The sequence below is a fragment of the Leptinotarsa decemlineata genome, unplaced genomic scaffold (genome assembly GCF_025532065.1).
Source record: "Leptinotarsa decemlineata unplaced genomic scaffold, Ldec_3_MD MMD2_tig00000199_RagTag_RagTag, whole genome shotgun sequence".
Lineage (NCBI taxonomy): Eukaryota > Metazoa > Arthropoda > Insecta > Coleoptera > Chrysomelidae > Leptinotarsa > Leptinotarsa decemlineata.
This window is the reverse complement of record NW_027412544.1, coordinates 15,238,648-15,251,145: the sequence shown is the minus strand read 5'-3', so window position 1 is coordinate 15,251,145 and position 12,498 is coordinate 15,238,648. Positions and strand designations below refer to the sequence as shown.

At 33.5% G+C, this 12,498-nt stretch overlaps 1 protein-coding gene across 1 annotated transcript; it reads left to right on the top strand.

Annotated features, from left to right (window-relative positions):
- Nucleotides 1–150: 150 nt before the first annotated feature.
- Nucleotides 151–11,595, top strand: LOC111509390 (uncharacterized). Its single transcript, XM_023165136.2, has 3 exons — nucleotides 151–1,045; nucleotides 3,933–4,348; nucleotides 11,430–11,595. Exons 1-3 carry the CDS (start codon nucleotides 179–181, stop codon nucleotides 11,578–11,580), a joined length of 1,434 nt encoding a protein of 477 aa, XP_023020904.2. The 5' UTR covers nucleotides 151–178; the 3' UTR covers nucleotides 11,581–11,595.
- The last annotated feature ends 903 nt before the right edge of the window (nucleotides 11,596–12,498 follow it).

The following is a 12,498-nucleotide window of genomic DNA, read 5'->3' as shown; positions in this document are numbered from 1 at the left end:
AAATTAGTTCCTCCTTGAAATATACCCCTTTGAGTGTTGACATTAAATTTAGAAAATAAATGAGTACGACTCTGTTTCCTTACAATGAAAGCAACAAATCGTTTTCCCCATTCTTTCACAGGACTACAAAAAAGGAAACAAAAAGTATATTTGAAAATATAGATAACTAGTGGAATTAATGTTGAACAAAGTCCAGACTGTTGGAGGAAATTATTGTACTTTCAAACAATTCGTGTTCAGTTTTGAGTCGGCAATTCAGTTTGAAATGGAAGAGTCATCAAAAGTTTGCGGTTCTCTGAAAGAAGTCATAATAAGGGAAGGTTTCAAAGGATCAGAGCCATATTTTAAGTATTGCGAAATAATTAGACAACAAGAAGGGTATATGGGTGATCTGCTTTTCATTACAATTCAAGATAAACATACTGATGAAACATTGGATTTGATGGTGAAAACTGCAAATACAGAGGAAACAGCAAGAAGAAATTTTTCTATAGATCTAATGTATTGCAACGAAGCCATCTTCTATAAGATAATATGGACAAATTATCTGAAATTTCAAGAAATAGCCCACTGTCCAGGGTTCTTCGATAAAATATCCAAATTTTACGTCGCAGATTTAGAAGAAGGAAAAGAAAAATTGTTTTTCGAAAACTTGAAATCCAAAAATTTCAAAACGATAAACAAACACGTGGTTTTTAACAAAGAACATTTTGAGCTGATTTTTACTGAATATGGGAAATTTCATGGACTGTCTATGGCGTTCAAATCGAAATTCCCTTACAGTTTTCGGGAGATGGCCAAGGATCTGATCAACTATTGGAGCGGCCTTGAAAATATGAAAATGTGGCAAACATGTCTTTCTATTCGTCTACAGGACTGTGGAATATATTTGTCACAGGAACCTAACAAAGACATGATCCAGCAATTTGAAAAATATATCGATTATGGATGGAGGGGTTTTTCGAAATCCACAGAGTATGATGGTAAAAACGCTGTAATTACACATGGGGAATGTTGGCCAAGCAATTTCATGTTCAAATATAATGTAGGTATATATGTATAGGTTGGTATATATATATATATATATATATATATATATATATATATATATATATATATATATATATATATATATATATATATATTTATAAATATATACCTACCTATATATACCATAAAGATGATGTGATGAAAGTTTATGAAAGTTTTTTATTTTATTTATATGTAGTTATTTTTTCAGGTTGAAAATTGATGAAATATCATAAAATTGATGTTGACTCTTGTACAAATGTTACATTATAACTGTTTTCGCAACTATAACAATGGCAGTATTTGACGCGAAGTAAAATTTCCCACTTAATTTGTTAATTATTAATGAACTTTCATTGTCTGATATTATTCTACTATGATTCGAAATCTATATAAGAACAAATTAAATTAGAATGAATAGCTGAAACGTCAATTATATTAAACAAAAAAAACGTGAAATGAAAATGTAATAAACGAATATAACAATCAAAACACAAAATGAAAATGACCACAGATTAAAAAAAAACTGAAAAATGAAATGAATAAAAATAAAAAGGATAAAAATAAGCGAAAAATTATAAAAAGAAACAGAAAAGATTTCAAACCAAGTTACTTAACGACGTTTCGATTGTTAGTATCCACAATCATCTTCGGGTAATGACAAAACTTTTTCTCCGAGAGATGACTATTTATAGGTCATTCGAGCGCTTTCTCCTATCCTCTCTTTCCTCCTTTCGCTTCACCGGTTTAGCGGGAGTTGGTCGTTTGCCGAAAGTTGACCGTTATCCACTTGTTTCCAAATGTTTCGTATCTCTACGCTAGGTTGGCTGAATGCGTCGTTGGACAACATATATGCAGCTTCTTTGAACTTCCTCTCAAACCAGTGTTCCTTCTTGTGAATGATCTCAGCATGAGACCACTTGATGTTATATTGATGAATCCATACTTGATGTTATATTGATGAATCCAAAAATGCTCTGCTTTTCCCGATTTGCTGGTTTTTCCTCGCCTTGTGTTCGACAATGCGGATTTTCAATAATCTCTTAGTTTCACCGATATAGAATTTGTCGCACTCAAAAGAGTATCCTGTAAATGCAAACCTTGGAATTGCAGTCCGCATTTGGTGGCCTGGTTTTCGTGAGGCTGCTACGGATGGTTGTTTCCGGATCTGAAGCAGGTTCGTATGTTGTACTTGGATCCAATTCTTATGATCTTTCCGACAATCCTCTGACGTACGGAAGTACAAGCACTGGTTGTGACGGCTTTTCAGTACTAATCAAGTGCAGCACGTTCACTATTTTTTTATAAAACCAAAACTACCTATCAGTAACATAACAGTTTGCACTAAAAAACATCAAACGTGTTTTTACACATATCAGTTTCGCAAAGTTTCGCTGACCCGGCGAACATTGTTCTGCCATATAAATTATTTCTACATAATATAGTGTATCAAATTTGATGCCAAATAAAACAAAAATAAATAAAAAAAACGTAAAAAAAACTTTCTGGATAGGGACACCCTAATTTCCTAGAGGTGTGTAATATTCTTCACTACCTATTCTCATACATAGGAAATATACAAGAATAATTTCATAAAAATTGATCGACCACAAATATCGTGACACAAGATTTTTATATATTAGATGAAGATAATATGAAACACTAAAAACATAGACTGACGTTTTTCCATCCTAAAAGTATGGACACTGTGGATTGTATCATTTTCCATCACGATATCTGCCATAATTTTCTATATTAATAAAAAATAAATGAACCAATATCGCCGTACTGTCACGTCACCATTTCGGGCATTCTCCTTTTCGTGTTATTTGTTAATGGCGTTTTTCGGTATATCAGGCATTCTCAATTTCTCCTATTTGCCGATGATCTCAAGCTTTTTAGAAGAATCGAAAGCGAAAAAGTTCTAGATGATCCCAATAATCTATCTAATTAATTTTCAGTATCTGATCTATCTCTCAACGTTGCTAAATACAAAATAATGTGTTTCACACGAAAAAAGTCACCCACTATCAAGGACTATTTCATTAATCACACCAATTTACAGAGAATCGATGAGATGAAAGATCTCGGGATCCTTTTCACTGGTGTGTTCAGTTTCTCTCGGCACATTGAATACTTAGTATCTGAATGTTATAGAAACTGTAATATTTTATATCGTATTAAGTGTATCAATGGTACTCAATGTATCAATGAAAAAAACTGTGCATCATGTTACGCTAAATGCACACACACCGATTGTGGACGGTCGATTTTATAGCGGTTGTCCAAATTCCAATTGTGAACCACATGTGGGTACGGGATCTGGCACGACGCCGATTACCGGTAGGTGATCGGCGTAGATCACCGGTAGGTATGTGTGCATGTGGTATTTTCTTTCTTAAGATAGTCTATATTACATTACGCACATCCCAAAATACCGAGGCCATGACCTTTCCAGAAGGTGGTTCAGCCTGCGGCTTGAATCACCGACTAACACGGCGGTCGATTGAATGAGTGAACAAAGCACCCACGTCGAACCTTCCGGCTACCTATCGAGAATAGGATAATTCCCCATGATTCTGATATTTAAAATACTGACTCAATTAAAACCTTCTTACGTCAACCAGTTTATTATTTTTCAACACCTGTCCACGACTATCCCACAAAAAAACAATTTATATTCAAATTATATTATATTAACTCTTCCCGAACAATGAATTCCTTATTATGGATCATTTAAAAGTAACGTTTTCATGGGATGTCTTTTCATGATTAGCTTGTGTTGATTTACATGGTTTTAAATTATTTATTGATAATCATATACTATCTCTATAATTACTTCCTGTAAACTATTTATGTAAATTATGATGCCTAGTTTAATGGAAATTATTGTTACATTACAGGAAAACAAAAAACCCGTTGACATAAGATTTATCGATTTTCATCGGTCAAGAGTTGGAACTCCAGTTTTCGATTTGTCCTATTGCTTTTACGCTGGAGGATCATCGGAGATCTTTGAAGAACTCGATTACTATTTGGATATTTATCACAAATCGTTGTCGAATACCTTAATGAAAATGAACTGCGACCCAGAAAAATTATATTCTAAGGAAACACTGAAAAAAGAGTGGAAGATGTATTGTAAATTTGGGTTCGTGATGGGACTTCTAGGGCTAAGGGATCACACGGTTAGAGAAGAGTACCCAATGGACATCTCAGAGTTGCTTACTCAGGTCGAACACATGAGAATATCTGATACCAATGAAAGATATAGTGCAGAGGAAGTTGAAGCAAAATCAGTAGAATTGATTAAACACATGTATGTAAATGGTTTCTTATAGGAAATTTGATATACCTACTTGATAATATACTGAATATGGTTCAAAACTTCAAAATAAATATTTTTCATGGATTTTTCTAAATCTTCAATATTGTTTATTTCATATTCTACTGTAATTGGAATACAAAAAGGTAATCCCACACTTCATCAACAAAGTTTATTGGGGAAACCTAAATATTTTCTTTCAGCAAACCAAATTAATTTATTAGTATTGAAAACTAGAAGAAACTATCCTTGATAATAATTACACAATTTTCACAAACATTTCAATTTCTAGACGTGTTTCGCTAACATTGTAGCTTACACGGTAAAAATGAATATTACACACTGGCTACAGTTCTTATATACAACAATAATAGGTATAGTTCAAGTAAACGATATAGTGCAACCTACTTTCCAACAGATCCCCTTTAATAATATAGTTATGGAGCTAACTAATTTCGTTATTCAATAATCATTTCTGATTATATAAGAATAAATAGCTGTAAATAACAATTATATTAGGCAAAAAAAAACTGAAATGAAATAATAGTGAAATAAAATTAAGTAAGTAAAGTAAAAAATAATACAATTGAACAAAAATAAAAAAATACTACTTACTCACATATATAAACAATCGATCGCTTCAAAAACACTTCACTAACTTTCTTCAAAAGCTTCTGATGATTCCTCTTCCATATTCTCTGTTTCCCTATCACTGTCGTCGTTTAAATCTGCCAGTCTTCTTCGGTAATATTAAATACTTTATCTTTAATTAGCTCTGTTAGCTTCTTATCAAATATTGAAAAATAATTTTTACGCCTGATGATTTTCACAAATCAACTCGATGAGATTGAAAATACAAAAATAGGGTGGAAGTCTCAGTATGGTTTGTCCATACTTTTCAGCAATACTCTCAAGGGCATACACTTTAGCAAAAGGTTTTTGTCTGTAAAACTTCAAGTAGTTGATTTTTGGTATAGTAATCTTTAAAATACAAATTGATATCCATTAAAAAATTTTGTATATCATCTTTCCTCGAATTTTTATTAGGTAATTTGATGAGCTGTTGCGAATGAGGAAGCGTTGTCAAGAACTATTACACTATTCGCATCCAAATTTGGGATCAATGTGTTTCCAAACCATTCCTTGAAAATATTAGCTTCCATGTTCTTATGAACATTACAGTCCTCAAGTTTTTTCCAGATAATTTCAAATAATTCGGAACCCATCCTTTACTTCCTCCGCAATGCACAATGATTAGCCGCGATCCATTGTTTGCAGGCATGTTAGTACATATTCTTGAACCACTATTTCGTAACTTTGTCGTGAGTGTCATACCAATTTTCGTCGAAATAGAAAGTTTGCCGTTGTTCTTCTCTATATTTGTTATTTGTTCTGAGTATTTGTTACGCTTAGTGTTGGTTTTGGTCGAGTTTCGGCAAAAAAACGGGTTTCGGTTTCGGCGGCAAACCTGCCGAAACTACGATCGATACCGAAACTGCATTCGGGAGTTCTCGCCTTGTGATCGGTCATGTTCGGCTCGTTGAGTTTCATACAAGCGACATAACATTTTGCCGCGTCCACGTGCCTAATCATGTCGCGACTTGCGACTTACTTTGTGATTTACTTTGTTTATTACATAAATATTAAGTACCTAGGTATTGTGACATTAGGTAACAACTAACTTTTCCCAATATCAAACCGTTATTTTAATTCATCAGTTTAACACTACACCAAAGGTTCCAAACAGGGCATCATCACAAGTGATTTAATGTTTGATATTTTTGAAAAACCAATAATATTCAAAAGAAGAATCTACACCTACTCAAATAAACACCTCACCTATTTTAAGTATTTTTAAGGTGCGATTAATATTTTTTCTTAAATAAGGGGTTGTTATGTTGATTTGTTGATTATCAAAAAGTAAAAATGCCGAAGACTTCATAACGTTGTGATTTAAAGATATTATTGGTATATCTTTTTCGCATTGTTCACCATCGCTATTGGAATCACTACCTTGGAAAAATTCTGCGTTGTTATATCACATTCGTTATTACTATTAATACTTGTACAAGGACGCCACATTTTAAAAAGATAACAAAAATTTTAAGTAAGTAACTATTTTTTTTAGTATATGTCAAATTTTTGAGGGTTTTCGATTATGAATTGTTTGAGCCTTTGTTTGAATTTATTAATTCCTTTGATAATTTTCAATTCTACTGGGAGTATGTTGTTTAATTTCGGACCATAATAAAACACGAATCTTTGTGTATGGCTCTTCTTGTAGAGAGGTATTTTGGAATTTAAATTATCGGTTGCTCTAGTTCTTACCGTTATATGAGTTGAGTAATTACTAAATTTCGGGAACATCCATATTAGACACAGGTAACTGTATAATGATCTTACGTTTAGTAATTTAGTCTCTTGATATAAATGATCCGTTGAAAATCGTCTATTTTTTTTCAAAATTATTTTCAAAATTGAGTTCTGTGTTATTTGTAAGCTGTTAATGTGGTTGTCGAAAGTACCCCCCCCATGATGTCATGCAATATCTTATAATGGATTCTGCCAAAGACTGATATATTAATAATAGGTTTTTTTTAGAAAGAATATCTCTGAGACTATGAAATTTACGCATAAGTAGTCTCATCTTTTGTATTACATATGAAATTTGTTTGTCCCATCTCATATGTTGATCAATAACAAGACCCAAATATTTCATGGATACAGTTTTTTCTATTATCGGGCATTTACAATTGTAATTTTTTGTGCATGTCATTCTGTGTAATTTCAGTTCATTAATATGCGGCTGATCATCTGAATTTAGTGAAAAAGCCATAAATTTTGTTTTATCCACATTTAGACTCAATAGATTATTATTCAGCCAAAGAAGAATTTTTCTCACATTGATTTCAGCAGTTTCATAGACTGTATCCCAACTTTCACCAGTGAAGATCAAGGCCGTATCATCAGCATAACACACTATATGACCGTGAAATTCATTAATTTGTGTAATTGCGTTTATGTAAACAAGAAAAAGAATCGGGCCAAGTACTGTACCCTGGGGTACACCAACATTGATTTGTAATGCTGTACTGAGCTTGCTACCAATTTCAACAGTTTGAGTCCGTTCTTTTAAATAATTCTGCATTAGTTGCAGAGCATGACCTCTAATGCCATAATTACACAATTTTTGGAGTAGGATTTCATGTGACACAGTATCGAACGCCTTTCCAAGTCCATAAATACTGCAAGACATTTCGAAGACTTGTCCAAGGCCCCTACTGTTTGTTCTACGAAGTCGAGCACGGCATCTTCTGTATTCGATTTGTTTATGAACCCGAATTGTTGTTGTGTTATTACCTGATGTTTACTAAAGAAATACATTATTCGATTTTTGACAGATTGATCGAATAGTTTCGCAAAATTATTGATGACAGAAATTGGTCGGTAATTGCATATTTCACTTTGACTTCCAGATTTAAAGACTGGAGTTATTCTACTAACTTTCCACTGAGACGGTACATTACTCTTTTTGTAACACAAATTAATCAAATGAACTAGTGGTTTCAATAGGGTATTGATTTATATGTTTTATCAGTTTGCTAGTTATTTCGTCAGGATCTGGTGCACTATATAGTGCACTATTAGACATATTATTTCATTTTCTGTCACTGGTTCGAAAAATAAGGAGGATGCTACCTTGGTATCATTTATAAAGTTTTTGGGTAGGTCACATTTTTCAATTTTTTTTGCAATATTTGCACCTATGAAAAAAGTTATTGAACAGATTAGCTTTTTCTTCATTACAACTTACGGTTTCACCATTTCCTTTATTGATTGTTGTGCTTTCTACATTATTTCTATTTGCATCCATGTTTGTGATATCTTTGATTATTTTCCAAGTTTGTTTACAGTTGCCATTAACCTCTTGTAGTTTATTTTTATAATAATCATTTTTTGTTCGTTTTATTAAGTTATTGAGTTTATTTCTATAGTCCTTATATTTTCTTTCATTTTCTTGAGTATTTTTAAGCAGAAATGTTTTTTAGGCTATCCCTCGTTTTAATCGACTGTATCAGTCCTAATGTTATCCAAGGAAGGTTTTAGCTTTTTGTTTTTTTTGATATTTATAATGTTCGTTTCAGTTGATTCCGTGATATATTTTTTCAGTTTATCTATAAATTTATTGTATGAAATTTGTAGCTCATTGCATGATAAAATTTCATTCCAATTCTCTCTATTCAATAGTGCTTTCAGTTTGCCGAAATTTATTGTTTTGAAATTTGTTATTGTCGGTGGCGTATTCGCTTTCGGTAATCGGGAGATATATATATAAATGTTGCATAATGATCTGTCAAGCTACTGTGTATAACAGATGGGTCAACATTTATTTTATGGTTTATAAAATTATTTTTGTTAATAAAAATATGATCAATGATGGCGTTACAGTCTTTTGTTTCTCTTGTGGGAACGTTAATGCATGAATGGAAACCATTTTCGCTTATTATATTTTTATATAGGTTAGTGTGTTGTGTAATCATGTCCTGTAGATTAATATTAATATCTCCTAAAAAAAGTTCAATAGTTTTTTTATTATAATTTAAAAAATAATTCTGCAGATCAAGTAAGTAGGTTGGCAAATCGATAGAAGGGGGCCGGTATGAGGCTGTAATTCCTATTTCAATATTGGTATTCGAATGATTCTGGAAAAATGTTATCCTCAATAGTTTTGTGTCGGTTAAAGAAATGATTTGGACATTAGCTGAAATAGTTTTTTTGATATAAACAATCAGCCCGTCATTTTGATTTATTTTAGACTCATTATTATCACGGATAATGTTATTAATTTTCATAAAGTAAAGGGTCAGTCCATTCATAACTAGAAAAAAGTCTTGGAAATTCTCTAAGAGTTTCTTGGTGATACTTATTCATATGAATATTCAGTATTATATCTTCTTACATCTTTCGTGATACCAACATTTACTACATTAGGGAATACCAAGAGTGGTATTTATCATTAAATATATAATAATAATAATAATTACATTGGAGGCCTTGGCTTATCAAAGCGACTAACCTTCGCTTTTCTCAGGTCGAGTGGGCTGAAGTCGGAAACTGAAGGGTTCATCATGGCTTGCCAGGATGACACAAAAGGTGCAGAGCCTGCCGCGAGGTGCCCGAGACCCTAATGCACTTGCTATCAGCATGTCCAGCATATACGGTCTCGGCCTATATCCATCGACATAACGCGGCCCTAAGAGTGCTATATTACCATCTACGGCACTCTTACGGTATTGACGAGACACCGGTGTTGCCCTACGCTCCAGGGGATATTAAATCCGTTGTGATGAACGAGAAGTGCCAAATTTATTGGAACTATTCGTTCCCTACCCTCAGGCTCATACAAGCTAATAAGCCTGATGTAGTCCTTCTCGACCACCAGAGCAAAACAATATTTGTCGTGGAGTTTTCAGCTCCTGGTGAGACGAATATCGTCAGAAAAGAGGACGAGAAAGGGATAAAATATCGAGATTTTCTCATCGAACTCCGCAGACTCTATCCAGATCACTCTGTCAAGATGGTTGTTCTGATTATTGGAGTCCTTGGTGGAATGATGTCCTCTCTACTCTCGAATCTTAAAATCATACCGGCTTGCCGCACTAAGGCAGAAATCTTAGCCGCACAGATGCAGAAGGCTGTTATTCTTGGCTCACTGCGCTTGTTCAGGGCACATGGTTCTCGGACCCAATGATCACTTACCCCACGGTGGGGGAGTGGTCATTGGTTGATAATGCTGGCGCGCCCTCCCAAATGTATCGGAGCTTCGGGGGATAGGGCCTGACCAGCGCACACTACGGTGAAAAAAAATAATAATAATAATGTGTCTTTATTCTGTCAATCTAGGATAGATATAGATTTTTTTTACATTTGGAACATTAATGATCCTAGGGATGACGTCAAAGGCGAAGTTCAAATCAATAATTCAAAATTACAGATTTGTTCTACCACTTAACCTCACATAACCTTAACATTATGGAATATGCGTATAATACAGAATTTGAAAAAAACCAATAATAGGGACTCTTAATAACTTAGGGATCTGAAATGTATTATTTTGGTTTATTGCTTCCACAAAACATTCTTATGTAAGTACTTAAAACTAATTACATTCAATTTTTTAATTTCGTTTGGAATAGGTACCGTTGTACACGTAGCCAATTTGGTAACTTAAGGACCGTTTAAAGAATTCATGATGGTGAATTGGTGGTGTTAAAATACCTTTGATTGTATGAACATCGGTTCGAAATGAAATTTTTTCATATAAGTAAATTGGAATCTTTGTTATGATTATTCTGTGAAATAACATTTAATCTCCATTAATATTCAACATCTCAACGATATCAATTATTCAATAGGTATAGACGGTTGTCAATTTTTTTTTTTGTGACGGAACCCTGTTGGAAAGCGAAATACTTAACGGAACTCTACAATAAAACAATAGTTTTTAAAGGTGTATTCTTTATTAATAAGCATAATAAAAATACAATGTAACAGTTACTTATTACTTACTTACATACATAACAAGTATAATAATAGAAGATATTCAGATTCAGTGTCTAGTCTATTGCGGTACTTTGTTTTCTTGGCTGCATAGGTTGAGAATTCTGTTTCGCACAAATATGTTGTTGGGAACAGGAGAAGAATATTCAGAGCCATTTTGGAAAGCATTGAATATTCATCAGGGATTCTGCACCTAAATCGTTGAGAGGTGTCGTTTTGAACAGTGACTCCATACTTGTGTTTGGTGACACTTCTAAAAGATATTCATATATCTCGTTTGACATAATTTCGGGCTTTTGCAAGTTGGGTAAAAAAAATTATGATTCCATGAATTCAGTTTCATCCTCGAAAGATGCGCTCATCGAAGTGAGATATTGGACAAATTCATCAAATACATCATTTTGAAACATTTCTGAGTCGTTATCTCACCGAGTGGCGTAAAGCTTCCTATTTCCCTCTTACTTAAATAATCCAAAAATCTAATTTTCTTTTGAAAGCAGCTATTTTGTTACAGGCTTGGAACACTGTTGTCTGTTCACCTTGTGATGATGAATTTAATTCGTTCAGTTTTTAAAGATATCCGCCATAAAAAACAGTCGGAACAACCAAGTTTTATCATACAAACGGCTTTTCAAATTAAAAGAAGTATCTGTAAGTATTTGTAACTTGGCTCTAAGTTCAAATGCCCTTGTTGAAGTTTCACCCCAAGACAGCCATCGCACTTCTTTATGGAGCAGCAGTGTTTTTTATGTTTGCTGCCATAATCTCCACACAATAATGAGAATAATCGGGATTGTAGTGGTCGTGATTTGATAAAATTAATTATTTTTACCGCTTCATCCATAACTATCTTTGGATTTGAGGGCATTTGCTTCATCACAAGTGCTTGTCTATGCAGGATATTATGGCTGGAACTACAATTAAGCGCTTTATTTTTTATTCGTGACACTACTCCTGCCGTTTTACCTGTCATCGCCTTGGTCCCATCTGTACTAATGTCAATGCAATCGTTCCAACTATTATTTTTTTCAAAAAAATTATTAAAAATTTCCTCTCCGGTAGTCGAACGTCGCCTTTCGGCAAGGCAACGGTAGCTTTGTCTTGAGCGGCGGCCCGTTGGTAACGGCTTACCAAAGTATGCCAGTTATTTGAATGAACAAAGAAAACTGTAGTGGGTGACAAGTAAGTTCAGCTGCGCCTCGTGAATCGTGATACGCCGCGTCAAAACGGTCGAAAATAGAGAGGTGTTTTGAATTCGTTTCTAATTTCTAAGAGTATGGCTAATGTAGAGCATCAAAACTCAAGTTGCCTAATTCCCAAGCCACCCTTTTTTATAGCAGAATCCAAATCTAGGTACTACTTTCGGCCACTCTTCGGCTGAATATTGCATCCACATATTTGTAGAAGAAAAAGCACTGAAAAAACACGAATTGCATTCATAATATTGAAAATTATTTTGCAAAAAATACACTCACTTGAAATTTGACCATGTATGAAGCGAGAAAGCTAATTCATAATATATATTAATATACCATATTTTACTATTATTTATAAAGAGATTGAAGTTATATTTTGAAATAATT

Excerpts from the sequence above, each read along its gene's own strand:
- LOC111509390 (XM_023165136.2), top strand. The coding sequence starts at position 179 with ATGTTGAACAAAGTCCAGACTGTTGGAGGAAATTATTGTACTTTCAAA. Across the intron at positions 1,046-3,932 it reads ATTTCATGTTCAAATATAAT|GAAAACAAAAAACCCGTTGA; the intron begins GTAGGTATATAT and ends GTTACATTACAG. Across the intron at positions 4,349-11,429 it reads GTAGAATTGATTAAACACAT|GCTTGGAACACTGTTGTCTG; the intron begins GTATGTAAATGG and ends ATTTTGTTACAG.